Here is a 26,311-nt window from a genome sequence, read left to right on the forward strand (position 1 = left end):
CCCCCCCGGGGGGGGGTCCAGGCGGGTCCTTTTCGCCGACGCTTTGGGGCTCCCCCTCACCCGCCTGCGGCAATACCGGCCCTGGGACCCCCGGGGACGAGGGGGGGGCCCGGGGGGGGGCAGCGGGGGTTTTGGGGGACCCTCCCAGGGTGGGGAGGGGGGCGCGGGAGGGGAGCAGCCCCCCGGGAGCTGGATGAGGCCTGGGAAGGGCAGGTAAGAGATGGGGAGGGGAGGGGGGGGGGGGGCAAAACTGCATGGGGGGGCCCCAAAAATAAGGTGAACCCCCCCTAAAATAGATTGACCCCCCCCCTTCCTGCATGTGCCCCCCTAAATTGGGAGGGGGGGGCTATGGGGCATGCCTGGGTCCCCCAAATGTGGGTCACCCTCTGGGGGGTGTGAACGCTGCCCCCCCCCACCCCACAATTTAGTTTTTTTTGGGGGGGGGGGTGTCCCCTCTCTGGTGACCCCCACCCCACCCCGTGTCCCCCCCAAAAAGGCCGCAGGAGGTAGAGGACACGCAGCCCCCACCCCCCGACTGCAGCACAGGTAAGTATCGCCCCCACCCAATTTTGAGGGTACATCCCCCCAAATTTTAGAGGTACCCCCTCCCCAAATTTTGGGGGTACCCCACCTCATACACCTCCCCTCTTCCCCCCCCCCCCGCAGAGCCTGACCCCTCCCCAACACCCCCCCTGGATGCGGAGCAGCCCCCGGTACAGGTGAGACACCCCCCCCCCCCAACCCCTTACAACACCCCCCCCAAAAGTGGGGTGCCTCCCCCTCTCAAAGGGGGGGGTACCCCAAAATCCTGACCCACAGGGCGCCGAGGAGGAGGCGGTGGCGCGGGAGCTGGAGCAGCTCTACCTCTCCCACCTCCGCCGGCTTCGGGGGGAACCCGGTGACAACGGGGGCCCCCCCCCGAGAAACGGGGGGCCCCCTTTACCCGAACGAGCCCCCAACACCTCGTTAGCTAACGAGATGGCATTGCGTTATGAGGCGGGGTGGGGTCGCCGCAGCCCCCCGGTTTTGTTAGGGGGGGGGGGCCGGTGGAGGGGGCTTTGGTGGTACCGGCAAGGCCCCCCCGGGGGCGGGGGGGAGGGTTGGGGGGGGGCCCTGAGGGGGTGCGGGGTGGTTTTGGCCTTGGCCGTGCTGGTGCCGGTGGCTTGGGGGGACGGGGGGGGCCCCACGGCCGCCCTGGCCCTAGGGCTCTACCTGGCACTGGCCTGGCTGACGTGAGGGGGGGCACCCCAAATTTTCACCCAGTTTGTGTGCATCCCCCCCCCCCACCCCGGGTTTTGGGGCACCCCTGTGTACATACAGCCATAGAAAGACGATCTCCCCGAGTCCTTGTGGGGGTGATTGCGATGGCGGGGGGGGGGGGGAAGCGGGTTGGTTCTCCTCATTTTGGGGGGGGGGTGTGGGGTGGGGTGGGGGCTGGTTTCCCTCCCCCTTCCCTTCTCTGTCGCAGCCGTTTCCTGCTCCTGGGGAAGGTCCCCAGCAAAGGTCACGGGCCCTGCGAGAGACAAACAGCCCCCACCCCCCCTGGGAGATTGGAGAGCTGGGGGGGGGGGCTGGCTTCCCGGGGCTGTGGAGGGAGGTTCACCCTCGGTGTCACGCTGTGGCCTCTCTGTCACGACAGAGGGGGTCAGCATCCCCTGGGGGGAAGGTCCTCAGCCTCCTGGAGGTGGCCAAGATGGGGTCTGCATCCCCTGGGAAGCAGCTGGCGGGGGGTGGGGTGGGGTGGTGTGTGGGGGGGTCCTGAGCCCTCAGGGAGGCTGCTGGGGGGGGGTTTACAGCCCCTAGAAGGGAGATGGGGGGGGGGGGGCTGAGCCCCTTGGGGGCAGCCAGGGGGGTTTGACAGCTCCCAGGAGGCAGCTGAGGGGGTCCTCAGCCCTCAGGGGTGGTCCTCGACCCTCAGGGAGGGGGCCCTCAGCCTCCTGGGCATAGCCAGGGAGCGTCCTCACCCCCTGGGTGCAGCGAAAGGGGGTTCCCAGCCCCTCTGGACTCACCGGGGGGGGGTTCTCCTTGGCCTCTTGGGTGACAGCTGGGGGGGGGGGGGGTCCTGACCCCCCCGGACCACCCCGGGATAGACCCTTCGCCGGGACGCGGCAGCAACACGTCCGCCCCCTCAGAGGGTCCCGACGACTCTGAGGGAGAGGGCGGGGCTTCGCGCCTCGGTACGTCACCGCGGGGTGCTCGCGCCGGCCGCACGTGCGAGCCCGCGCCACTGCGCCTGCGCCCGCCGCGCGCGCGCCCCCCCCCCCCCCCACCTCCGGCCCCCCCCCCCCCTTCTGGCCTTCCCCCGAGTTGCCCGCCAAAGGAGAGCGAGCCGATTGGCTGCCCGATCCCTCACCCCACGTGACAGGCGTCGCCACGGCAACTAGCTCGGGGCGCGGGCAAACCAATGGGCGGAGCGTTGAGTGACGGAGGGAGGGTGGGCGGGGCTGGGGCGGCGGCGCGCGCGCTTTTCGGCCGTTGGCGGCGGCCGTTGGGGCCTCGCGGGGCGCCGGAGCCCGCCCCCGCCCCGCTGGTCCCGCCGCTATGAGCGGGGCCGGGGCGGACCGGCTCCCACCCGCTAAACTCCGCCGCCTGGACTCGCCCACCGGGACGGAACCGGTCGTCGTCGCCCCCCACCGGGAAACGTCAATCCCCGTTGGAGGTCGCGGTGAGAAGCGCTACGCGCATGCGCGAAGCCCGGCGGCCGGGCATGCGCAGTGCGCCGGCGCGCCTGCGCCCCCTGGCGGAGGCCTGGAAACCGCCGCTTCTCTCAGCGGGGGCCTGAAGACCGCCACGGGGCACGAGGGGAGCCTGGAGACCGCCGTCACCGACTGCTTGGAGACGGGAAAGGGGGGCCTGGAGACCGCCAGGGAGGTCACGGGGAGCCTGGAGACCATCATGGGACCAAAGGGGAGCCTGGAGACTGTCATCACTCGCTGCTTGGAGCAGGGGAGAAGCAGGAAGGGGGGCTTGGAGACCACCAGGGAGGTCATGGGAAGCCCAGAAACCACCAGCAGGCACAAGGGGAGCCTGGAGACTGCTGTCACCCGCTGCTTGGATCAGGGGAGAAAACGGAAGGGGGGCCTGGAGACCACCAGCAAGGTCACGGGGAGTCCGGAGACTGATGCTGCCCTCAGCAGGGGCCTGAAGACTGCCAGCAGGCGCAAGGGGGGCCTGAAGACCACCGTCGGGCCCAAGGGGAGTGTGGAAACTGCCGTTACCCACTGCTTGGATCCGGGGAGAAGCGGGAAGGGGGGTCTGGAGACCACCAGCAGACGCAAGGGGAGCCTGGAAACAGCCATCACCCGTTGCTTGGAGCAGGGGAGAAAAGGCAAAGGGGGCCTAGAGACCGCCGCTGAGCCTGAAGGGAACCTAGAGACCACCGCTGAGCCTGAGGAGGGCCTGGAAACCACCACCACCGCCTGTTCAGAGCAAAACCGAAGCGGGAAAAGTGCCCCAGAGCCCAAGGAGGGTCCAGCCCCCGGCGTGCAGCAGAAGGCCCACAGCCCGGAGGAGTGTGCGGTGATTTCTCTGGGCGAGGATGAAGAGGAAGAGGAGGAAGAGGAAGAAGAGGAAGGCCCTGGGCGATACCTGGCGGCCCTGGAGACCGTACAGCTGGAGCTGGAGGCCGTGGAGGAACAGGCGGCTCGCGCCTTCCGCCGCCTCCACACCAAATTCTGGCTCCGCCGGCGGCCGCACCTCCAACGCCGCAACCGCCTCATCCAGCACATCCCCGGCTTTTGGGTCACCGCTGTATCCTTTCAGGGGGGTGCTGCTGAAATTTGGGGGGGGGGGGGGGCACACAAACCCCACTTTTCCTTGACCCCCCCCGCTCTCCTCGCCAGTTCCTGAACCACCCCCAGCTCTCGGCGATGATCAGCGACCGCGACGAGGACGCCCTGAGCTACATGACGAGCTTACAGGTGCCTCCCCCGGGGAGAGGGGGGCAGATTTGGGGGGGGGGGGGCAGGGAAAAGGGGCCCCCCCAACCCCAAAGAGGGGGTGACATATCTGTCCCACAGGTGGAAGAATTCGGCCAAGCCCGACCCGGGTGTAGGATCAGGTTTTTCTTCAGCGTCAACCCCTACTTCCAGAACGACGTCGTGGCCAAGGAATTCGTACGCGGCCCCTCCGGTGGGTGACCGGGGATTTTTTTTGGGGGGTGGGGTGTCCACCCCTCTCCCTCCAGCCCAGGGAGGGATTTTGGGGGTCCAAAGTGACACCACCACCCCCCCCATTTCCCCCCAGGCCACTTGGTCTCCCATTCAACCCCCATCCGGTGGTGGCAGGGGCAGGACCCCCGTTCTTGCCCCCACAAAGGTCCCCCGGCCCCCCGCAGCTTCTTCGCTTGGTTCGGGGACCACAGTTTCCCTGCGGGGGATCGTATCGCCGAGGTGAGTCCCAGTATTCCCAGTTACCCCCCTTCCCAGTGCTCCCAGTATCCCCAAACAGCCCTTTTGACACACACCCCCCCAAATCTCTCCCCAGATCATCAAGGAGGAACTATGGCCAAACCCGCTGCAGTTCTACCTGCTGGGCGAAGGCGCCGAGGGGACCCCTGAAAGGTCTGTGAGGGGCTGAGGGGGGGTACCCCGGGTTTTTTGGGGTGCAGGAGAAGGAACCCTGAAGTTTTGTGTCGTGTGTCCCCCCTTTGCCCCGCTAACCCCCCCCCGCCCACAGCGAGAGCGGGGAGGACTGCGTGGTGATCGTGGACGACGATGAGGACGTCCAGGAGATCCCTGATGATGGGGATGGTGAGTGAACCCCCCCTGCCACAGCTAGGGGGGGGCGGGTCTGGGAGCACCCCTAATTCCCCCTGACACCCCCCCCCAAAATCCTCTTGGAGGTGTGTGTGGGGGGGTGGGGGCTGAATGTGTGTTTGTCCCCCTCCCCAGGCAGTGGCGTGGAAGAGGTCCCGACCGAGGACCCCCGCAGCCCCCCAGATGGACAAACGGACCCCAAAATGAGCAGAGATTAATTGGGGGGGGGGGGCTGGGGGTCCTTCCCCCCCCCCAAAAGGCATTTGCGGGTAATGAGGGGCTGGGGGGGCCCCCAACACAGCTCAGGGTGTTTGTTGGCCTTGAACCACCCCACATGGGGTCCCCAATCTCCCCAAACCCCCCCCAGGGGTTCCCCAAAAATCTCCTCCCCCCCAAAGAAATATGACCAACTTAGAACCGTTTTTGTACATTTTAGGGCAAAGAACTTGTAAAATTATCTTTTTATATCTAAAAAATATATATTATAATAAAGGTAAAGATTTAACGGAGATACAGCCGCTCCCCCCGAACCCCCAAATCCCACCTTTAGCGGGTGATGACATCAAAGGAAGGGTGTGTGTGTGCATTTTGGGGTGCTTTTATTCCATCCGGTCATTCCTTCCCCTGTTTTGGGGTGAGGGGCTCCGTGTTTGGGGGATCCTCGTTGTTTGGTGTGGGGGGGGCCCGTATACCGAGGGTGGGGAGGGCCCCCAAGAGCTGCTCCCGGGCGTCCCCGGCGAAACGGTGCTGCAGGAAAGCGGGGAGCCCCCCGCCCAGGGGCACCCGCACCAGCCCCTGCACCTGAGGTGTGTGTGGGGGATTCCCCAAAGTGCCAGGGACCCCCTAAAATACCCCAGTGCCCCCCCCCACTGCTGCCACCCCCTCCCAGCCCTGCAATGAGCCTCTCCCCCCTCCCCCGTATCCCCCTGCCCCCCCCAACCCCACATAACCCCCCCCCGCATTACCAGCCTTCCTCTTAGACCACCACCCCCTCCGGTACCGGCATCCCCAGCACCCCCCCGGCCAGTTTTCACCTCAGACCCCCCCTTCCCGGTACCGATTCCCCCTCAGGACCCCCCCCCCCCGGTACCACCACCCCCCCCCCCCCGCAACCAATTCCCCCTCAGACACCCCCCCCCCTCCAGTAACGGTATCCCCAGACCCCCCCGGACAGTTTTCCCCTCAGACCCCCCGTCCCCGGTACCGATTCCCCCTCACCCCCCCCCCCCCCCCCGGGTACCCATTCCCCCTCAGCCCCCCGCCTCCGGTACCGATTCCCCCTCAGACCCCCCCCCCCTTCCCGGTACCGATTCCCGCCTCAGCCCCCCCCTTCCCGGTACCGATTCCCCCTCAGACACCCCCCCCCCCCCGTGCCCCCCACACACCCCCGTTACGGTGCCCGTGCCCCCTCCCCACCTCCAGGCCGTGCTCCGGTGCGGTCGGGCCTCCCCTCTCGATGGCCGCCAGTTCTTCCAACCGTAACCGCCGGATGTAGAAATGCGTCACGAGGCCGGCGTCACTTCCGCTTCCGGTACGGCCTAGCGGCCAAACCCTAGCGCCGCGGTGATGGCGGGGCTGTAACCGTAACCCGCTCGCCGCCGGGCCTAGTTCTTCCAGCAGCTCCCGGTGCAGCCCTGCTTCCAGTGATTCCCCGCCGGGTTCCACCAGACCTCCCGGGAATCCGAACCGCCCGTCGAACCGCAGCTGCATCTGCCGGGGCGGCGGAGGTTCAGCCGCGGGAACCGGTAGCGGCCTTCACCCTCCCTGTTTCCCCGCCGGCCGACCCCGTACGCACTAGAACGGCGTAGCCCGGCGGAGGGGAGCCGGCGGGTAGCGGGGCGTAGAGCAGGACGTGGCAGGCGTGTCGCCAGCCCGGTTCCGCCGCCCGGGTCCCGGTCCCGGTGCGGCCTAGGGCCAGCGCGGCCTCCCGGTTCAGCAGCGGCTGCTGCTCCCTGCGCTCCCACATGGCGGCGCCGCAACGCCGCGCCTCAGCCAATCAGCGGGCGGCTAGGCGGGGAGGCCGCGTTCGCACCAATCAGAAAGCGAGGGGGGCAGGCGAGGCGTTGCCGACTGATCCATCAGCGCTAAGGGGCGTGGCCTAGGTGAGGAGGGGCGTGGTCAGGGCGAGGAGGCGTGGCCTGCTGAGACCACGCCCCCAGCACACCTCCCCTATGGGGGGGGCAGCAAGAGACACCCCCCCCAGGGCTGAGCCCCCCCAGAATTACCCCACACAGGGCCAGACAATGCAGGGGGGCGTAGAGAAGATGCACAGGCTGGAAAGGGAGGGGGTTTATTGCTGCCCCCTCCCCAGCACCAAGGGGGGGTCCCAGGGGGGTCCCCAGGGGTTTTGGGGGGGGGGGGGGCCCCCCCTCTATGAAGCAGAGTCTGAGGCCTCGGAGCTGTCTTTGACGTCGGTGCTTTCGGTGGTCTCGCTCACCTCGCTGACATCTTTGCTGTCTGCCCCGCCGTCTTCCGGAGGGGGGGGCACCGCCGGAGGTTGGGGGGGGCCCCCCCCACCGCAAACCCCCTCCCCACTCCGGGGGGGCTCAGCAGGAACCGGGGGGCGGCCACGCTCCTTCTGCTCCACCTGCTTCCGCAACTATAAAAAGGGGGGGGGGTATGTTAAAAAGGGGATTTTGGGGGGGCAGGGAGGCAAATAAGGTTTTGGGGGTGTAGCCCCCCCCCCCAAAAAAGGGTCTGGGGGGGCCCCGGCGTGGGGGGGGGAACTACCTCATCTGCCATTTGGGTGAGGTCCCGCTTCATGGCGTAGGCGTCCTCCCCGTCTGCGTAGTATTTGGGCTCCACCTCGCTGATCCTGGGGGGGGTGGGGGGCCGCACACAAAAGGGGGGTACACACGTGTGTTGGGGGGTTTATTGGGGGGGTTTTTTTTGAGGGGGGGTGGTATTTTTGGGGTGCCACCCCCAGCTTACCCTCCCCATTTTATCTCTCAATGCGGCCACGAACTCTCCCAAAGCCCCCTAACCCCCCCCCCGATTCCCACCAGCCCCCCCAAAAATCCAGCCCCCCATACCCCACAGCCCCCCCCTTCCTCCCCGGCCCCCCCAAACCCCCCCCACCCCCCAACCCCCCCCCCAGAGCCCCCCCCCAAAACTCACTGAAAATTGAGAGTGTTGGAGTAGAGGTGCAGAGCCGCCCGGTTGCTGCCGAGCGGAAAGAAAAAAAAAAAAAATAACGGCGGGGGTGTGATTAATTTTTGGGGGTTCCCTATCGGTTTGTGATTTGGGGGGGTCCCCTAAGCGTGTGGGGGGGTGTTTTTTGGGGGGGGGGGTCCTCACCTCTTGCGGACGTGGAGGGAGACGTATTTGGCGTTGAAGTTCTCGATCATGGCACGGGACGCCTGGTCCATCAGCTTCTGCGCCAGCCCCAGGCGGCGGTGGGATCTCTTCACTGCCTTTTTTTTTTTTGGGGGGGGGGGTACATTCATTGTGGGGTACCCCAAAAACCACCCAGTATACCCCAAAACTCCCCCCGACACCCAGAGAGCTCCAAGGTCCTCCAACACCCGAAAAGAGCCCCCCCAAAACCTTCAAAGAGCAACCCAAAGACCACCGAGGAGCGCCCAAAAAAACCCCAACTGACCCCAAAATCCCCCCCCAAAATCTGCAAAGAGGTCCCAAAAACCCTCAAGGAGCACCCCAAAACCCCTCACGTGACCCCTAAACCCCCCCAAAGTGCACCCCAAGTGTTCAGAGCCAATCCAAGAGCCCCCCCAAACGGCCCCAAAACCCCTCAAAAAACACCTCAGAATGGTCAGACCCACCCTTAGAGCCCCCCAAAACCCCTCAAGTGCCCCCAAAACCCTCTGACCCACCCCAAGAAACCCCCAAACCCCTCAAATCGCACCCCAAAACCCCCTTAGAGAGCACCCCAAATGCTCAGACCCAAAGAGCCCCCCCCAAACCTCTCGGAGAGACCCCAAAAACCCTCAAGGAGCACCCCAAAATCCCTCAAGTGTCCCCCAAAGACCCTCAAAGAGCCCCCCCCAAATGCTCAGACCCCTCAAAGAGCCCCCTAAAACCCTCAAGGAACGCTCCGAAACCCCTCGAGCGACCCCAAAACCCCTCAGGTGACCCCAAAACCTTCAGATCCACTCCAAGAGCCCCCCCCAAAAGCCCCCCCCCCCACTGCTCACCAGGGACGTGATGTGCCCGTGGGGGACGTCATCAGGGTCCTCCTCCCTGCAGGACAACAGAAGTGAGAGATGAAAGGGGGTGTGGAAGGGGGGTGTGACACCCCCAAATCCCACCAGAACCCTCCTCCACCATTAAGACCCCCCCAAAAATCAAAAGAGGGGGGAACAGAGCTGCCCCCCCCCCCAAATAAAAAAATCACACTCACATCTTGGCCAGGACGTAACCCACGATTTTTCCATTCTCGTCTTCGGCGATGTAGGAGAGCTGAAAGGAGGGAAAGGGGGTGATGTGGGGGGGACACCAGGCCACCAAAAGGGGGGACCCAGGCCACCAAAAGGGGGGACACGGACATACCTGGGGCCAGGAGAGCCCGTGGTAGAAGTAATATTTCATCTGGTAGTTCTCGGGCAGGCAGAGCAGGTTGCAGTGTTGCATGTTCATCAGATCCTCGGGCTGCCGGTGGGGCGCGGTCAGGGCGGTGGTGGTTACCCGGAACAGCCCCAGGGGAAATGGGGAGGGGGGGACACGGACGACACCCCGAAAGGGGCTACAGAGCCCCTCAGGGATGCGGGATCCCCCTCAGAGCCCCCCCCCCCTCCCCCAAGGGCCCGGTAGCCCCCTCAGACCCACCCATGGGACCTCAGTTCCCCCTCCCTGAGGCCTGGTAGCTCTATCAGACACCCCCACAGGACCCCAGTTCCCCCTCCCTGAGGTCCAGTAGCCCCCTCGGACACCTCTCAAGGGCCCGGTATCCCCCTCAGAACCGGCCCAGGGCCCGGTATCCCCGTCAGACCCCCCCCCAGAGGCCCGGTATCCCCCCTCAGACCACACACCCCCCCCCCCCAGGGACCCGGTATCCCCCTCATAACCCCCCCCAAGGCCCGGTATCCCCCCTCAGACCCCACCCCAAGGGCCCGGTATCCCCCCTCATAACCCCCCCCAGGGCCCGGTATCCCCCTCAGACCCGGCCCAGGGCCCGGTATCCCACTCATAACCCCCCCCAGGGCCCGGTATCCCCCTCATAACCCCCCCCAGGGCCCGGTATCCCCCCTCAGACCCCACCCCAAGGCCCGGTATCCCCCTCAGACCCCCCCATGAGACGCCGGTTCCCACTCCCCGGGCTCGCCCACCCGCGCGTTCCGGATGTTCATGGTTGCGGCCGCCCCGCCGTCCCTCTCGCCTCACCGCGCCGCTTCCGGCGGAAGGACTCATCCCGACCAATCAGCGCCGAGCCCGCCCACCCCCGTTTATCCCGCCCCTGCTCATCCCGCCTCACGACATACTGACAGGCGCCCGAGCCAATCAGTGACTGAAATAAGGGGTTAAGACGCGACCCGCACCAACCCTCGCCCTCAATCAATCAGCGCCGAGTTGCGCGCACCCACACCCCCCCCCCCGCCAGCAAACCCGCGGCTCAGCTACAACCAACCAATCACAGCTGCGCCCCGGGGGGGGGCGGACCTTACTTCACCCACCCCACCCCTTTTCCCACCCAATCACGCCTGGCGGCGCAGCGGACTGACAGCGGCGCGAGCCAATGAGAAAGGAGGAGAGGCGGGGCAGCGCAGAGTACAGACAGCGTGGGTGAACACGCTTTATTTTGGGGGGGGGGCACGAAATGGGCCCCACGGGGGTCCCCACGCTCGTGGGGGGGGGCAGGATGGGTCCCCATGCCTGGGGAGGGTCCCCATCGTGGGGTGCCCCAGCTCCCGGGGGGGGGGGGAAGTGTCCCCAAACCCCAAGGGTACCCCCACTCGTGGGGGGGGGGGAGGTGTCCCCCACTCGTGTCATGGCGGCGGGGGGGTCCCCACTCGTGTCACTGGGGGAGGGGGGGGAACTACCCCCATCCCCGAGCGCCCGGCCATGCCATCCACCCCTGGTGCTGCAGGGAGCCATCACCACTGCGGACATCCCCCAAAATTCGTGAGTGGGTGCGTGGGGGGGGGGTGTCACACCCCCACCAAACCCATAATAATAATAATAATAATAATAATAATAAAAATTAAGGCTGCATGCGGAGGGCCCCGTCCAACCTCACCACCTCGCCGTTGACCATGGGGTTCTCCGCCAAAGCCTGGACGAGGTGCGCGTACTCGGCGGGGTTCCCCAAACGAGAAGGAAAAGGCACTTGTTGCCCCAAAAAATTTCGGACGCGTTCGGGTAAACTGGCTAACAACGGGGTGGAAAACAACCCTGAGGAAAAACACACACACACACACACGCATGCACAAACGCGCACACCCCCCCCCCCCAAAAAAAAAAAAAAGAAAAAAGAAAAAAAAAAAAGAAGAGGTGAATTATGATGTCATAGGCACGCTTATCTTTGATTGCTCACCCCGAGCGTCCTCACCGGGAGCGATGGTGACCACGCGGATCCCCAGCGGCGCGAGGTCCCGGGCGATGGGGAGCGTCATGCCGACGATGCCGCCCTTGGAGGCCGAATAAGCCGCTTGACCCACCTACGGGAGTCCCAAAACGCGAGGGGGTTTTGGGGTGTCGTCGCAACACCCCACCACCCCAAAAATCGTCGCCGGCGGTTCTGCGGACCTGTCCCTCGAAGGCGGCCACGCTGGCGGTGTTGACGATGAGCCCGCGGTGACCGTCGGGGTCGGGCGGGTTTTGGCTCATCAGGCGGGCGCTCAGGCGGATGACGTTGAAGGTGCCCACCAGGTTCACCTGGAGAGAGGTTTTGGGGGGGGCCCGGGGACACCCCCGAATGCTGTTGACGCCCCCGAATGCTGTTGATGCCCCCCACGGTTCCGTCACGCTGTGCCCAGGGACACCCCGTAACCGCGCTGTGACATTGAACACCCCGAAACAACCACCCCGTTACCCAGGGACACCCCACAAACACCCTGCAACCTTGAACACCCCACAACACCCACCCCATTACTCAGAGACACCCCACAACCACCCTGTGACCTGGGACACCCCAAAACACCCACCCCATTACCCAGAGACACCCCATGACCACCTTGTGACCTGGAACACCCCAAAATGACACCCACCCCATTACTCAGGGACACCCCACAACCACCCTGTGATCTGGGACACCCCAAAATGACACCCAGCCCATTACCCAGGGACACCCCATGACAACCCTGCGACCTGGAACACCCCAAAACAACCTCCCCATTACCCAGGGACACCCCACAACCACCCTGCGACCTGGAACACCCCAAAACAACCTCCCCATTACCCAGGGACACCCCACGACACCCACCCCATTACCCAGGGACACCCCACAACCACCCTGCGACCTGGAACACCCCAAAACAACCTCCCCATTACCCAGGGACACCCCACGACACCCACCCCATTACTCAGAGACACCCCACAACCACCCTGCGACCTGGAACACCCCAAAACAACCTCCCCATTACCCAGAGACACCCCACAACCACCCTGCGACCTGGAACACCCCAAAACAACCACCCCATTACCCAGGGACACCCCACAACTACTCTGCGACCTGGAACACCCCAAAACACCCACCCTGTCACCCAGAGACACCCCACGACCACCCCACCGACCCGAAACACCCCGTAACCGCCCCGTTGACCCCAAAACACCCCCCCCCAAAAAAACCCCACCCCCCGCACCCCCCCAAAATGCCCCCCCCCCCCGCCTCCCTCACTCACGTTGACGACCCTGCGGAAGTCCTCCAGCTCGTGCACCTTGTCCTTCTTGCTGTTGTACGTCTTGACGGCGATCCCCACGCCGGCGCAATTCACCGTCAGGTCCAGGCGACCGAATTCTTTCCGAACCGCCGTCAGGGCGTCACCGACGTCTTCGGCCGACGTCACCTATAAAATTCGAAACGCGGCGGTCAAACGTTACCCTTCACCCGTTCGCGGGGCGAGAGGTGTGCGCGGTAAAGGCGAAACGGATGAATAGACACCCCGTAACTACACCACACACCCCCCACCACCACCACCACCACCGTCACCCGTGGGTGCTCACGTCGGCGGGGGCGAAGACGCATCGCTCGCCCAATTCGGCGGCCACTTGCGCGCCCGGCGACGCGGGAAGATCGAGGAGAACGACTCGCGCTCCTTGTCCCAACAATCGTTCCACGGTCGCTCGGCCGAGTCCTGAAGCACCGCCGGTTACCAACGCTGCCATTCCCTGCGTGGAAAAAAAACACGAGTGGGGGGGGTTGTTAGTGGTTAATAAAAGAGTTGGGGGGGGGGGGGGAAATAATTTTTTGGTGGTCCACGGGGGTTTTCTGGGACCTTCACGCTACGGATGGTCGCCATCACGGCAAATGGGAGGGGGGGGGGGCGGAACCGGAGGAGGAGGAGGGGGGGGCGGAGCAGAGGGGAGGGACACGGGTGGGGAGTCCCACGGAAAGGGGGAATGCCGTGGGATCCTCCTTCCCCCCCACCCCCATTGTGAGGATGGGGGGGGGGGTGTCAGCATCCTCCCCCCCCCAAAAAAAAATGGGGGGGCACACAGGCTCGCCCCCCCCCCCCCCAAAAAAAATTTTAAAAATAGGCTTGAGACCCCTAAAAGGACAAGATCAGACCCCACGCGAGGACACCCGTGGGGCCCCCCCCCCCCTTTTTTTTGTTTTTTCTCCCATCCTCCCTCCTAACCCGGCGAGCGGCCAGGGGATAAAATTACTTCTGACCTTCCCGGGGGGGGGGGGGGAACCACCAGCAGCACCCGCCTGTGCGTGTCCCCCCCTTTTTTAAAAAAAAAAAATGGAGGAAAAATCACCCAAAATTCCAGGTATAAAGGGGGGGGGGGGTGTTGGTGTTTAAATTGGGGGGGGGGAATGGGACATAGAAGGGAGAACGGCCGTGGGGACAGTGACCCGGGCAGAGGGCAGAGGCATGGCGGCGGCGACGGGGCAGCTGACGCAGACCCCCCTGCAAAAAGTGTGGGTCCCCGTTCGCTCCCATCGCTTGAGACGGGGATGTAAGTGGGGGGGCTATTTTTTTTTGGGGGGGGGGGTGTTTTTTGCCCTGGGAGGGGAGGGAACCCCCCCCCAAGGCACCCTACGGGTGCCTTGGGGGGGGGTTCCCTCCCCTCCCAGGGCTCTCAGCCTCAAATTAGGGTGCAAGAAGCAATTATAGAATTTTTTTGGGGGGGCTAAACACCCAAACAGCCCCCCCCCCCCAACCAAATATCCCCCCCCCTACCAGCTTCGGTCCCCCAATTTACCAACTGCCCCACCATGGTGATCCTGGTGGGGTTGCCGGCTCGGGGGAAGACCTACATCTCTCGTAAGCTCACTCGTTATCTTAATTGGATCGGCACCCCGACACGGGGTGAGTAATTTTGGGGGGGTGGGAAGGGGTTTTGGGGTGCTCCCCCCCCCCCTAATAATCCCCCCCCATAGTGTTTAATGTGGGGCAGTACCGGCGCGAAGCCGTGCAGAGCTACAAGAGTTACGAGTTTTTCCGTCACGATAACGAGGAGGCCATGCAAATCCGCAGGTTAGAGGGGGTTATTTTGGGGGGGGGTGTGGATTTTTGGGGTGCAAACACCACCACCACCCCCCCCAAAAAAAAATCCCCCCCCAGGCAATGCGCGCTGGCTGCCCTTAAGGACGTCCGTACCTACCTGAGCTCTGAGGAGGGGCAAGTGGCGGTAGGAGACACCCCCCCCTTTCCAAAAACTACCCCCCCGGGGGGAAAAAGACCCCCCCTTTTTTTTGGGGGGGGGTCCAAACAGCCCCCCCAAACCCTCAGGTGTTCGATGCCACCAACACCACGCGGGAACGCCGGGCTCTGATCCTGCAGTTCGCAAAGGAGAATGGCTATAAGGTATCGGCGGCATAATTTGGGGGGGGGGGTGGTATTTAGGGGGGGGGGCATAAGGTATTTTGGGGGGCTTATAGAATTGGGGGGGGAGGCAGTGCTGCTCGGAGGGGGTCTATAGCACATTGGGGGGGGTGAGGGCACTGTTTTGGGGGTGAGGACACTGTTTTGGGGGTGCTCACAGCATGGGGGAGGCGGTGCAAATACTTTGGGGTGCTCACAGCATAGGGGGGGGTGGGGGTATCGGTGACCCCTCCCCTTTCCTTCCCTCCCCCCCCCCCCAGGTTCTCTTCGTCGAGTCCATTTGCGACGACCCCGCCATCATCGAGGAGAACATCAAGGTGAGAACCCGGGGCGAAAGGGGGGCGGGGGGCAGACTCTGTGCATCCCCCCCCCCAAAAACCACGTGTCCCCCCCCCCAAAAAAAACCCCAAACCCCACCATGCCCCCCCCCCAGCAAGTGAAGCTGAGCAGCCCCGACTACAAGGGCTGCGCGCAGGAGGAGGTGGTGGCCGATTTCCTCCAGCGCATCGAGTGCTACAAAGCCACCTACGAGCCCCTGGATGAGCAGCTGGACAGGTGACACCCCGTAATTTGTGTGTGTATCCCCCCCCCCAACCCCCAACTTGGGGACACCCCCCCCCAAAACTGATGTGACACCCCCCCCCCCCCCGCTACGCGCCGCCAAGCGGGTTGTCCTACATCAAGATTTTCGACGTGGGGGTGCGGTACCTGGCCAACCGGGTGCAGGGTCACGTCCAGAGCCGCACCGTCTACTACCTGATGAACATCCACGTCACCCCCCGCGCCATCTACCTCAGCCGTCACGGCGAGAGCCAGCTCAACCTGTGGGGACGCATCGGGGGGGACTCGGGGCTCTCGCCCCGGGGGAGGCAGGTGGGGAAGGGAGGGGGGGGGGGGGGGCCCTGGCTGGGGGCTTGGGGAGTGCTGGGGGGCGGGGCTATGGAAAGGGGTGGGGCTATGGGAGACCACGCCCACCAGGCACCCAATGTGGGGGTGGGGCTGCGGGGAGGGGGCGGGGCTGCGGGGAGGGGCCACACCCACCAGGCAACCAAGGTGGGGGCGGGGCTATGGGGGAGGGGGCGGGGCTATGGGGAGGGGGCGGGGCTATGGGAGACCACGCCCACCAGGCACCCAATGTGGGGGCGGGGCTACGGGGAGGGGGCGGGGCTATGGGAGACCACGCCCACCAGGCAACCAATGTGGGGGCGGGGCTACGGGGAGGGGGCGGGGCTACAGGGAGGGGCCACACCCACCAGGCAACCAAGGTGGGGGCAGGGCTATGGGGAGGGGGCGGGGCTACGGGGAGGGGCCACACCCACCAGGCACCCAAGGTGGGGGCGGGGCTACGGGGAGGGGGCGGGGCTATGGGAGACCACGCCCACCAGGCAACCAATGTGGGGGCGGGGCTACGGGGAGGGGGCGGGGCTACAGGGAGGGGCCACACCCACCAGGCAACCAAGGTGGGGGCAGGGCTATGGGGAGGGGGCGGGGCTACGGGGAGGGGCCACACCCACCAGGCAACCAAGGTGGGGGCGGGGCTATGGGGAGGGGGCGGGGCTACGGGGAGGGGCCACACCCACCAGCCAACCAAGGTGGGGGCGGGGCTATGGGGAGGGGGCGGGGCTATGGGAGACCACGCCCACCAGGCAACCAATGTGGGGGCAGGGCTATGGGGAGGGGGCGGGGCTATGGGGAGGGGCTATGGGGAGGGGGCAGGGCTAAGGGAAGGGGTGGGGCTAAGGGAGACCACACCCACCAGGCACCCAAGGTAGGGGTAGGGCTATGGGAAGGGGGCAGGGCTATGGGCAGAGGCCACACCTACCAGGTACCCAAGGTAGGGGCGGGGCTAAGGGAGAAGGCCACACCTACCAAGTGCCCTAAGTTGGGGTGGGGCTATGGGGAAGGGGCGGGGCTATGGGGAGAGGCCACACCTACCAGACAACCAAGGTAAGAGTGGGGCTGTGGGGAGGGGGCATTGCCCAGGGTGGAGCCATTTGCAGGGGGCAGGGCTAAGGGACCAGGCCACACCCCCAGGGGTGGAGCCACAGGGAGAGGGCATGGCTACTGGAGCTAGCAGCCACTCTGTGTGGGCAGGACCACAGAGGGGCGGAGCCAGGTGAGCAAGCCCCACCCACAGGGCCTTTCACAAGAGGTGGGGCTCAGAGCCAGAGGCCACACCCCCAATGGGTGGGGCTGAGCAAGCCACACCCCCACCCATTACCCCACCCCTTACCATTGAGCAAGGGGTGTGGCCAGAGCAAAAAGCCCCACCCCCAGGGGGCGTGCCCACCATCGGCCACACCCCCCTCCCCCCTTCCCAGTACGCCCAGGCCCTGGCCCAGTTCATCCGCAGCCAGAGCATCCGGGAGCTGAAGGTCTGGACCAGCCACATGAAACGAACCATCGAGACGGCCGAAGCCCTGGGGGTTCCCTACGAGCAGTGGAAAGCCCTCAACGAGATCGACGCCGTGAGTCGCGCCCCCCTTTTTTTTTTTTTTTCTTTTTAAAGGGGAGACACCCCCAAAATCCTTTCTTCCCCCCCCCCCCCCCCAAATTATCCCTGTCCCCCAGGGCGTCTGCGAGGAGATGACCTACGAGGAGATCCAGGAGCGCTACCCCGAAGAATTCGCCCTGCGGGATCAAGATAAATACCGCTATCGCTACCCCAAAGGCGAGGTAATTATCCCCAAAACGATGATGATAATAAGGGGGGGTGGGGGGTGTGTGTGTGTAGCATTTTGGGGGACCCCCTCCACCCCCGATTTTCTCCTCCAGTCCTACGAGGACCTGGTGCAGCGGTTGGAGCCCGTCATCATGGAGCTGGAACGGCAGGAGAACGTGCTGGTCATCTGCCACCAAGCTGTCATGCGCTGCCTGTTGGCTTATTTCCTGGATAAAAGCGCGGGTGAGGGGTTTTGGGGACAATTTGGGATGTTTTGGGGACACCCCCAAAACTGTTAACCCCCCCTGCCACCTCCTAAATATCTTCTCACTCCCCCCCCCCGCCACCCCAAGACGAGCTGCCGTACCTCAAGTGTCCCCTACACACCGTCCTCAAGCTGACCCCCGTGGCTTACGGTGAGTGCGTGTCCCCCCCAAAAAGGGGGACAACCCCCGCCCCAAAAAAAGGGGACAGACCCTCCCCAAAGTGCGTACCCCCAAATTGGGGACAATCCACCCCAAAAAAGGGGGACCGTCCCCCGAGCTCTAGCCAGGTCCCTTCTCCCTCCTTGGGAAACCAGGGTGTGAGGTGGAATCCATCTTCCTCAACGTGGAAGCGGTCAACACCCACCGCGAGCGACCCCAGGTACCCCCAAAACCACCCAAAAAAAAAGGGTACAGACCTCATTCACACCCCCCCCACAAGATTTGGGGGGGGGTTAAATTTTGGGGAGCCCCCCCCGCAAAACCCCTCCATTTTTAACCCCGCAGAATGTCGATATCAGCCGCCCTCCGGCCGAAGCTCTGGTCACTGTCCCCAAGCATTATTGAGGGGTCATCCGTTCCCCCCCCCCAATTAATCCTCACGTTAACGAAGCGACAAAGGCGGAGATTGAGGGGCTGCACCCCAAAAAGGTGCTTTTATTTAGGGGGGGGGTTAGGGGGTGGCCTCAGCCTCGGTGTATTGGCTCGTCCAGAATGTGGGGTCCTTCCCTTGGATCTGGGGGGGCACAAGGGGGAAAGGGGGGAGGTCAAATGGAGCCCCAGGGCCCCCCAAAACCCGGGGCCACCCCCCCCAAAAACGGCCTCACCTTTGCCACGAAGCGCAACACGTCCTTTTTGGAGGTCTCCTTGGCCGCTCGCGGCCCCCACTGGTACTTAAATTCGGGGGGGTCCGTCAGGGGGATGGGGGTGATCTCCAAGTACCTGCAGGGGGGGGGTGTGGGGTGTGTGTGTGGCTGGTGAAACACCCCCAACCCCCCAGTATATTTTGGGGTGCCCCAAGGGGGGGTGTCCAGTGCTCCCCGACCCCACGACGGACCCCTCAAGTCGCCGGGCAGGGGGGGAGGCTGCGGGTGGTTTTTTTTTCTCTGCGGTGTGGTATAAACAACCCGGCTACGACTGACGCCGCGGCTGCTCTGTGCACACCGGCGGTGCGAAAAGGGGGGGACGCACACCCACCCCCCAAAATCCCCCCCCCCAAGACTCACTTCTGCCGCACAAACTCCTCCGTCACCAGTTTCTTGACGTCCCCGAAAACCTCATGTCGCTCCCTGAGGATGGCGGGGTTAATGAGGTGCGGCAGTTAACGAGCCGCGACACCCCCCCCCCCCCGGCTTTCTATATCCTACCCTGGTTGCACCCGGAGCCGGCGGAGGAATTCCCACACAGCACCTGGAAAAGGGGGTGTCAGCGGCAGGGGGGGCACAAAGGAGAAGTGGGGTAACAGGGGGGGATTTTGGAGGGGGCTCACCATCTTTAGCTGAGTTACCCCTCATGAAGATGAAGCTGAGGATGATGATGAGGAGCCCCAACTTGGCTGTCTGGTTGTCCCTGCGACAGACAGAGAGGCGTCACCCACCTAAACGGGGTGGGGGGACTCACCAATGGGGTGTTGTTGTGTCCCCCCCCCCCCAAATCACCCAGGGGTCTCACCGGCGCAGGTTCTCCCCCTCTGCACGGGGCAGGTTGCTGGTGAGGATGTAGATGTGGTGTCTGGTGTCGATCTCCACCAGCTGCAGCCCAAATACCTGTGAAAGACAAAGGGTTAATCTCACAGGGCACTTCCCTCCCCCCAAACCCCACCCCCCCCTTGTACCCTCCCCTCACCTCCTGCAGGGTCCTGCCCGCCCGGTTGATGATCTCCGAATAAACATCTCTGTATTCCCGGATGACTTTTTTCAGGATATCTGCGGGGCAGGAATCGCTGAGGGAACCCGGATACCTGGGCTCCCCGAGGGCAGGGAGGTTGTGGGACACTCCAAGCTTTATTTTCCTCCCCTAATCTCACCCGCTCTCTTGATGGGGATCTTCTTCTGGTCTTTCACAAGCAAAAACTGAACCAGCTCGCTCACCTGCGGGTGGATGAAGGGGGGAAAAAACAAGAGGTGGGTGATAATAAAGGCGCCAAGATGCATCTCTCCAGGAAAGGGAGAAGAGAGGATCGCCCTGACCCACCTTCTGATTCACTTGATCCTGGGAGCGCCTCTCCAGGTTCCTCTGCACCTGGCTGTGCGTGGGCGTCTGGCTCACATTAAAATCCTCATCCCCATCATCCCCCTAAGAGGAAAAACCAGGAAGATGCTGCCACCGACCCCACATCTAGGGATAAAGGGGAAAGAGGAGGTAGGGAGGAAGCAGCCCCTTACCTGAGAGAAGCCCGACACTTTGCTGCGCTTCCTCTGCGACATTTCTCACAGCAGCTCTGAGGAGAAAAGAAGCGCCGAGCGGGCTGAAACCGCGTCGAGGCGTTCCCACCGCCATCCCCCGCATCCCCGCCCTTTGGAGGCTTCTCCCCCTCCAACCAGGCCACAGACCTCCCACACCCCCCTCCCCGCAGGGCCCGTTCAAACAACCCGGCGCCGTTACCCGCTTCCCCTCACGCCGCGCCTGCACGCCCTCCCCTTTGCGCATGCGCCCGCATCGACCCCGCCCACACCGCCAGCCCCGCCTCCTATTGGCCCCAGCACCGCCTTCGTCCCACCCACCGTCCCCTCCTCCCGCCGCGATTGGGCGAGCGGCCGCGATCGCTCCGCTCCGTCGCACGTGCGGGCCGGCGGCCGCGAGGCGAGCCTGGCGCCCCTCCCTTGCCCCTCAGGTGGCGAAAAAGGCGGGAAAAGCGCCGCCGCGCGCGCCCCCTCGCCCTTCGCCTCAGGGCCACAAAATGGCGCCCGACGGTGGCGCCGCTTCGCTTAAAAAACGAGACAGAAATACCCCAAAACAACCCCAAACCGGTCGATTTTACCTCTCCCATCGCCTCAATAAAGCTATTTAAAGCGGCAGTGTTATGCCTGCCCCTCAGAACTTGCCTCCAGAGCCCTTCCCCCAGGCAGAGAAAGAGGCAACAAAATGGCGGCCGAGGCTGAGGGGAGCGCCTTGCTCACGGCTGAACACTCAGCTTGGCCCTGGGATATGAGGGGGACCCTGCGCCCCACAACCCCAGACAAGCCTTCATCACCTGCCTGTGCTGTTGAGATATGCCGTGAGGGGTAAGGTGGGTGACTCAAGGGGTGATCCTGTTCCCTTTGGGGGTGTATGAGGGGCGTTGGCGAACAACAGGACCCCGTGGTGTGGTGATGAGGGGCCAGGGTGGCTTTTGGGGGTGCTCTGCAGGGCTAGGGGGGCTCATTTGGTGTCAAGGTGGCACATAGGCTGCCCTTGAGGGGGATGGGAAGGCCACGAGGTGAAAACGGGGTGCCCTAAATAAAAGAGCACAGCCCAATTTTGGCAGTGCACCTCCTCTGATTGCCTCCCCCCCCGCAGCTGAGCCCCCCTGCAGCTGAGCCCCCCTTGATCCCAATTTTGGGGTTCACCAAGCCACCCTGGGAGCTGAGTGTCACCTCTGCTGAAGCAAATGGAAAAACAGGGTCGTCCTCCCCAAACTGGAGAGGGGTGTCCACATCCCCCACCCCCATCAAGAGATGCCCCAGAGCCTCCCCCAAAAGTCTCACCTCCCGGACACACCACCATTCCACTCATGCTTTTATTTAAAAAAAGCACTTTTTTTTAAACCATTCCTGGCTTTAAAAAAATAATAAATCTCTGCTGCAAATGCTTTGCGCTCAGAACTGCATGGCTGCCTCCAGTGTCTCCGAAAGCTTCGTGGCGATTTTCTCTGCAGGATTTTTTGGGGGGAGGGGATCAGGAGGATTTTGGGGGGCTCAGGGAGGTTTTGGGGGGTGGGGAAAAGGGGGTGTCTTTACTCACCCGCTCTTTTTTGCAGCTTTTTCCTCCGTTTGCAGGCAGCCCGCAGCCCCTGGCCCTGTAGCAGGGGGTGTAGGGCGGCCACCTCCTCCAAACGGGGGGCACGGGGCGCAGACCCCTCCCCGACACCCCCAGTTTTCGTCCGGGGCTTCAGCTCCACCGTCACCGCGCCGAGCTGGGGTGGGGGGGTGTCAAAGAAAAACCCATCACCTCCCTAAAAAACCCCAAGCCTCAGCGAACCCCCAATTTTTTCTGCACCTCCAGGTCGTCGTCGTTGTCATCCTCCATGGCTGTTTCTTCCTCCTCGATGGATTTATCCTCCTCCTCCTCCTCAGGGACAGAAGGGGACAGCCTGATGCCCATCACCGTTGCTGGTATTGCTGCGGGGGGGGGGCAGGTGAGTTTTGGGGGGTCACCTCAGGGTATAAAGGGGGGGGGGGGGATCCCCCACTTCTCACCCGCTAGCGCCTCAGCGTCACCCCTCTCCAGCGCCTCCAGGTCAAGCGCCGGCCCCAGCGCCGGCAGGATTTGAGCCTCCAGTTGCACCCCATGTGTTTCGGGGGGGTGAGTGTAGTAGGATATCTTCCCGCTGAGGTGGAAAAGGGGGGGTCCAGGGGGTGGGGGGGTCCAGCAACCCCAAAATGGGGTCAGAGTGTGAGAAGAACCCCCCAAAATAGCATCAGGGGGAGTGGAGACCCCCCAGCCACCCCCAAAATGGGGTCAGGGAGTGGGGAGACCCCCCCCAAAGTGCCTCCCCCACCTTGTCCAGTCCCGCAGCAGGGCCACGGCGGCGGCACGGGGGTCCGGCAGCCCCCCAGGACGGAGCCGTCCCTGTCGCCGGGCCAGGTGAGACAGGAATTGCCGGGGGTCAGCGCATGGGGGGACCCCGTAAAGCTCGCTCAGCTGTTTTGGGGGGGGACACGCAACACACGCAGGGTCAGAGGAGGGGTACACGCGTGGTCTTGTCACCCTGCAGGCGCACCCCCCCGACACCGGCTCCCCATTTTGGGGTAAAAGTGGGGTGGAAATAGCCAAAGTACCCCCCCCAAAAAACTCCTCCTGGTTACCATGGCAACAGGCCCTCCCCACACCAACAGGCTTGAGGCCCCCCAACACCCCTAGTAACCATGACAACAAACCTAAGTCTCCAAGGGGGGATCCCCAACACCCCTAGTTTCCATGGTAACAGGCCCAAGGCCCCCCCCCCCAGTTACCATGGCAATGGGGTCTACCCCAAGGGGTGGTTCCTAAACACCCCCAATCACCATGACAACAGGCCCCAGCCTCCCTGGGGGATCCCCAACACCCCTAGTCACCATGACAACAGACCCCAGCTCCCATGGAGGGGGGTCCCCAAACCCCCCGTCGGCAGGGGGGGGGTCCCCCCACACCCACCTGTTCGGGGGGGCAGCGGCGCAGGATGGCGGCGGCAGGGCCCAGGGGGTCCCGCAGGCGCTGGGGGTCCAGGGCCCCCCTTAGCGGGGCGGCAGCCGTTGGGGTCCCCGTCGCCATGACGACGCCGGGACAATCCAACAGCTGGATGTGCCGGTCCAGCTGCACTGCCTGTAAGCACCTAAAAGGGGTGGGGCCAAGGGGGGGGGGTGGGACTTCACAAGCCACGCCCCCTCCCACTTGGGGGGTGGGCTCAGCACAGGCTCCTCCCCCCGGGGGCGGGGCTTACCTGGTGACCCCCGGTGCAGCCCCCACCCCGCAGGCCCGGCTCCTCTTCAGGCTGTTGATGATGCTGCTCTTACCCACATTGGGGTACCCTGATGGGGGGGGGGTTGTAGTCACTGCGGGGGGGGTCCCAAAACCTCCACACACACCCCCCCCCCCGGTGCCTCGTAGCACCCCGTACTCACCCACAACACCCACAGTGATGGTCGTTTTCACCTCCCCGGAGCGGCTGTAGTTAGCCAGGACGCGCAGTAAACAGTCGGCACCCACGCAGGCACCACCGGACAGCACCTCCTCCGGGGCTGTAGCCACCGGTAGCCGGCTCTGCTTCTGCGAGGGGGTACAGCAGGGTGAGGGGGGGGTCCCCGCTGTCCTCTGCGACCCCCAAATTTTTTTAAATCACCCCCCTTTTTGGTTTTTTTATTTTTTTTTTTTCTAGGGACTCCCCACCAGGTTGCGGCTCTGCTGCTGTGTGCACGCCTTGAACGCCACGGTGGGAAACTCCCCTCGCAGGTACTTCAGCCACGCCGCCACCACGTCCCGTGGCACCAGGTCTACGAGAACGGGGTAAACACACACACAGAAGAAAAAAAATGGGGGGGTGGTGGTGGTTTCACCTACAGGAAACAGGGACACCCCAAAAATCCCGCGACACCCCCGTACCGATCTTGTTGAGGACGAGCACCAGGCGCTGGCGGTGCCCGGCGTGCCGGACGGCGGCTTCCAGCTGCGGGCTGCGGCAACCCTGGGGGTCGCGGGCGTCCAGCACCTCCAGCACCACGTCAGACGCTGCTAACACCTACCGAAAAGGGGGTTCAGGGTGAGGGGGGGACACCCCAAACCCCCCCCTCCCCAACCCCCCCCTCAGACACTCACCTTACGCAGCTCCCGCCCGTACTGCCGCAGCGAGGCCTCTTCTTGTGCGTCGGGCCGGGTCTCCGCCACCTCCTACGCGACGCACCGCGTTACGGGAGGTACCCCGATATTTAGGGACCCCTCCCACCCCCCCCTAAAAGAGAGGGGTACCCCAACACCCCACCTTACGCTCGAACTCCCGCTGCCGCCGCAGGGCGTCGTGCTGCAGCCCGGCCAGGCTCCGCCGTCGTTCCACCTCCATCTCCCGCGCTTCTTCCCGCCGACGGCGCGCGTCGGCAGCCTGGGGGGGACGTAGCGAGGGATATTTTGGGGGAGAGCACCCCGAAACTTCCCCTCCTCACCCCAAAAATCACGATTTATTTACCCTTTTCTGCCTGTTTTCATTCTGCTGCTGGACGTGGGCGGCAAAGCGGCCTAGCTGCGGTACCCCCGGGTCTTTTTTCCCCGCCGCCTTCGCGCCTTTTCTCTACGGGGGTGGGGGTGACGACACATAGACGTCATGGGGGGGGTGGGGGGGTTGGCACCCCAAAACCAGGCCGGTACCCCGCACCCCGCGGCTCACCTGGACCCGCTTCTTCCGGGCGGCCTCCACTTGTCGCCCTACGGAGAGAGGAGAGTGAAGGAGGGGGATCCCCCAAAACCACCCCCCCAGCCCCCCTTCCCGCCCAGGACTCACGAGAGCGCGTCATGACAGCGAAAGAATCACGTTGCCGGTTCGCGTTTCCGCCTCGCTGCGGCGTCACTTCCGGCGAAACGCCCGCCCCTTTGCTCCATTGGCTGCCGCCGCGCTTCCGCCGCACCCAACATGGCGGCGCCGGCGACACGTGAGAGCCGGGGCGCTCGCCGCACCCAAAATGGCGGACACAGCTTCACTTCCCCCCCCCGGTGCCACACTCAAGATGGCGCGCCCCCCCCCCCCCCCCCCAAAAACGACCGGGACTGCCCTTACCAAGAGTGCACTTTTTTTATTCTTTTTTTTTGTGTCTTTTTTTTAATTTTTCTCTCAATTTTGGGGTGGGGGAGGGGGCCGAACCTCCTCTTATATATAATTTAGGGGGGGGGTTCCCCTCCCCATCGCTGTGGGTGTCCCCCAAACACGAGGGGGAGGGGGAATCTCCCCCCCCCCCCAAGAAAACAACCAAAAAAAAAAACCCCAAAACCCCAAACTGAGACTGAAAAAAAAAAATCAAAAAAAACCCAACCCCAAACCAAAACCCCCAGAAAAACAACAACAACAACAAAAAAAAGCCAACGAAACCAAAAAATATATATATATATTTATAGAGATCCTTTGCCGTCTCTGCCGCGGGGGGGAGGGGGGGGGGGGGCGCTGTTTTAGGGTGGGGTGAGGGGTAGGGAAAAAGGGGGGGTGGGGGCGGTGGTGGTGTGGGGGGGGTCGTCCCCCCTCCCCTGCCGCCGCGGCTACGCCAGGCCGAACCCCTCGGAGCACTCCTGGATGGCCAAGAGCAACATGTGCCGCAGCTTCTCGTAGCTCTCGTAGGCCGGCAGGTCCAGCTGGTTGAAACTAAAAAAAAAACAAACAAAAAACCCAAAAAAAAGAGACGGATACAACCGTCAAACGGTGTTCGCTGTCACCCCTTTTACCCCCCCCTCTCCCCGCCAAAAATCATTTGCGTTTGTGTCCCCCCCCCCTCTATTCCCAGTACCAGGTGTGGGCGGAGGGCAGTCGATCGGTGGAACGGTCGTCCCGATGGATCTGGAATTTTTGGATACCGTTCATTCCTTCCAGGGCGGCGAAACCCTGTAGCGGAACTTTGGACGTTCCGGTTACGAATTGTAGGAATTTAGCCCGGTCCGCTTGATCGAAGGACCTCAACGCTCGCCAGAACCACTGGATCTGGGGTAGGATGAAACCATCAGCCTCCAAAAAAACCCCCTCATTTTGGGTTTTTTTGAGGTTATTTATTAATTTGGGGGGATTAACCCTTACCTGGATGGAGTTGCCCTGGTATTTGTGGTACTCGGTGTTGGCCTTGAGGTCGTCGATGTCGATGGTGGGCAGCCCCGAGATGAGCAGCTCCAGCTCTTGTTCCGTGAAGATGGAGATGAGGCGTTTGGGGATGATCTCGTAAAAACCCTCCAAAAACGCGGCGAGCTGTTTCCGGATAGCGCCTGTGGGATTTTGGGGGGAGTTAGGAACAGCGATGGGGACACCCCCCCCCCCCCCCC

General features: G+C 63.8%; 9 protein-coding genes across 16 annotated transcripts in view; 3 read left to right on the forward strand and 6 right to left on the reverse strand.

Moving 5' to 3' along the window:
• The first annotated feature begins 33 nt into the window (after positions 1-33).
• Positions 34-1,328, forward strand: LOC129198950 (E3 ubiquitin-protein ligase Hakai-like). Its single transcript, XM_054808616.1, has 4 exons — positions 34-213; positions 497-546; positions 667-719; positions 820-1,328. The coding sequence occupies exons 1-4, from the start codon at positions 194-196 to the stop codon at positions 1,234-1,236; spliced, it is 540 nt and encodes a 179-aa protein (XP_054664591.1). The 5' UTR covers positions 34-193; the 3' UTR covers positions 1,237-1,328.
• A 1,097-nt stretch (positions 1,329-2,425) lies between these two features.
• Positions 2,426-5,265, forward strand: TSPYL2 (TSPY like 2). Its single transcript, XM_054808650.1, has 7 exons — positions 2,426-3,750; positions 3,843-3,920; positions 4,020-4,131; positions 4,246-4,391; positions 4,486-4,562; positions 4,678-4,751; positions 4,893-5,265. The coding sequence occupies exons 1-7, from the start codon at positions 2,542-2,544 to the stop codon at positions 4,973-4,975; spliced, it is 1,779 nt and encodes a 592-aa protein (XP_054664625.1). The 5' UTR covers positions 2,426-2,541; the 3' UTR covers positions 4,976-5,265.
• A 58-nt stretch (positions 5,266-5,323) lies between these two features.
• Positions 5,324-6,723, reverse strand: LOC129198972 (U8 snoRNA-decapping enzyme-like). Its single transcript, XM_054808653.1, has 3 exons — positions 6,553-6,723; positions 6,174-6,467; positions 5,324-5,558 (listed from the first exon to the last, which is right to left on the reverse strand). The coding sequence occupies exons 1-3, from the start codon at positions 6,721-6,723 to the stop codon at positions 5,370-5,372; spliced, it is 654 nt and encodes a 217-aa protein (XP_054664628.1). The 3' UTR covers positions 5,324-5,369.
• Positions 6,724-6,737: 14 nt separating this feature from the next.
• Positions 6,738-10,130, reverse strand: NAA10 (N-alpha-acetyltransferase 10, NatA catalytic subunit). Of its 2 annotated transcripts, XM_054808652.1 has the most exons (9): positions 10,043-10,130; positions 9,267-9,365; positions 9,118-9,176; positions 8,912-8,957; positions 8,055-8,170; positions 7,875-7,919; positions 7,488-7,572; positions 7,195-7,356; positions 6,738-6,855 (listed from the first exon to the last, which is right to left on the reverse strand). In XM_054808652.1, the coding sequence occupies exons 1-9, from the start codon at positions 10,061-10,063 to the stop codon at positions 6,793-6,795; spliced, it is 696 nt and encodes a 231-aa protein (XP_054664627.1). In that variant the 5' UTR covers positions 10,064-10,130; the 3' UTR covers positions 6,738-6,792. The 2 variants fall into 2 exon arrangements, with proteins under 2 accessions (XP_054664627.1, XP_054664626.1); XM_054808651.1 differs by lacking the exon at positions 6,738-6,855 and having other exon boundaries at positions 7,057-7,356.
• Positions 10,131-10,482: 352 nt separating this feature from the next.
• On the reverse strand, positions 10,483-13,187 carry HSD17B10 (hydroxysteroid 17-beta dehydrogenase 10). The gene is made up of 6 exons (XM_054808596.1): positions 13,148-13,187; positions 12,876-13,040; positions 12,554-12,718; positions 11,460-11,588; positions 11,263-11,371; positions 10,483-11,105 (listed from the first exon to the last, which is right to left on the reverse strand). The coding sequence occupies exons 1-6, from the start codon at positions 13,169-13,171 to the stop codon at positions 10,915-10,917; spliced, it is 783 nt and encodes a 260-aa protein (XP_054664571.1). The 5' UTR covers positions 13,172-13,187; the 3' UTR covers positions 10,483-10,914.
• Positions 13,188-13,468: 281 nt separating this feature from the next.
• On the forward strand, positions 13,469-18,458 carry PFKFB1 (6-phosphofructo-2-kinase/fructose-2,6-biphosphatase 1). Of its 2 annotated transcripts, none has more exons than XM_054808619.1 (14): positions 13,469-13,646; positions 14,063-14,188; positions 14,260-14,356; positions 14,444-14,510; positions 14,612-14,686; positions 14,965-15,021; positions 15,138-15,259; positions 15,370-15,577; positions 17,026-17,172; positions 17,276-17,380; positions 17,480-17,609; positions 17,720-17,782; positions 17,947-18,011; positions 18,137-18,458. In XM_054808619.1, the coding sequence occupies exons 1-14, from the start codon at positions 13,619-13,621 to the stop codon at positions 18,194-18,196; spliced, it is 1,350 nt and encodes a 449-aa protein (XP_054664594.1). In that variant the 5' UTR covers positions 13,469-13,618; the 3' UTR covers positions 18,197-18,458. The 2 variants fall into 2 exon arrangements, with proteins under 2 accessions (XP_054664594.1, XP_054664595.1); XM_054808620.1 differs by lacking the exon at positions 13,469-13,646 and adding an exon at positions 13,716-13,835.
• LOC129198953 (non-structural maintenance of chromosomes element 3 homolog) lies at positions 18,258-20,292 on the reverse strand. The gene is made up of 11 exons (XM_054808621.1): positions 20,234-20,292; positions 20,014-20,069; positions 19,823-19,924; positions 19,656-19,719; positions 19,475-19,554; positions 19,301-19,395; positions 19,119-19,198; positions 18,997-19,039; positions 18,856-18,918; positions 18,457-18,571; positions 18,258-18,365 (listed from the first exon to the last, which is right to left on the reverse strand). The coding sequence occupies exons 2-11, from the start codon at positions 20,053-20,055 to the stop codon at positions 18,303-18,305; spliced, it is 747 nt and encodes a 248-aa protein (XP_054664596.1). The 5' UTR covers positions 20,056-20,069; positions 20,234-20,292; the 3' UTR covers positions 18,258-18,302.
• A 1,041-nt stretch (positions 20,293-21,333) lies between these two features.
• Positions 21,334-24,868, reverse strand: GNL3L (G protein nucleolar 3 like). 2 transcript variants are annotated; one of them, XM_054808618.1, is made up of 15 exons: positions 24,798-24,868; positions 24,684-24,721; positions 24,486-24,587; positions 24,290-24,401; positions 24,122-24,193; positions 23,909-24,044; positions 23,696-23,799; positions 23,431-23,575; positions 23,250-23,337; positions 22,964-23,141; positions 22,329-22,471; positions 22,027-22,157; positions 21,827-21,948; positions 21,572-21,743; positions 21,334-21,479 (listed from the first exon to the last, which is right to left on the reverse strand). In XM_054808618.1, exons 3-15 carry the CDS (start codon positions 24,503-24,505, stop codon positions 21,427-21,429), a joined length of 1,476 nt encoding a protein of 491 aa, XP_054664593.1. In that variant the 5' UTR covers positions 24,506-24,587; positions 24,684-24,721; positions 24,798-24,868; the 3' UTR covers positions 21,334-21,426. The 2 variants fall into 2 exon arrangements, with proteins under 2 accessions (XP_054664593.1, XP_054664592.1); XM_054808617.1 differs by having other exon boundaries at positions 24,285-24,401; positions 24,798-24,862.
• Positions 24,869-25,386: 518 nt separating this feature from the next.
• HUWE1 (HECT, UBA and WWE domain containing E3 ubiquitin protein ligase 1) overlaps positions 25,387-26,311 on the reverse strand; it is a 41,184-nt gene continuing 40,259 nt past the window's right edge. For all 5 annotated transcript variants that reach the window (XM_054808581.1, XM_054808580.1, XM_054808582.1 and 2 more), the window contains 3 exons: positions 26,073-26,254; positions 25,789-25,979; positions 25,387-25,646 (listed from right to left, as the gene is read on the reverse strand). In XM_054808581.1, the coding sequence (XP_054664556.1) occupies positions 25,544-25,646; positions 25,789-25,979; positions 26,073-26,254 (476 nt within the window). In that variant the 3' untranslated portion in view covers positions 25,387-25,543. The remainder of the gene's footprint in view (positions 25,647-25,788; positions 25,980-26,072; positions 26,255-26,311) is intronic.

This window comes from Grus americana, chromosome 38 (assembly GCF_028858705.1).
Source record: "Grus americana isolate bGruAme1 chromosome 38, bGruAme1.mat, whole genome shotgun sequence".
Lineage (NCBI taxonomy): Eukaryota > Metazoa > Chordata > Aves > Gruiformes > Gruidae > Grus > Grus americana.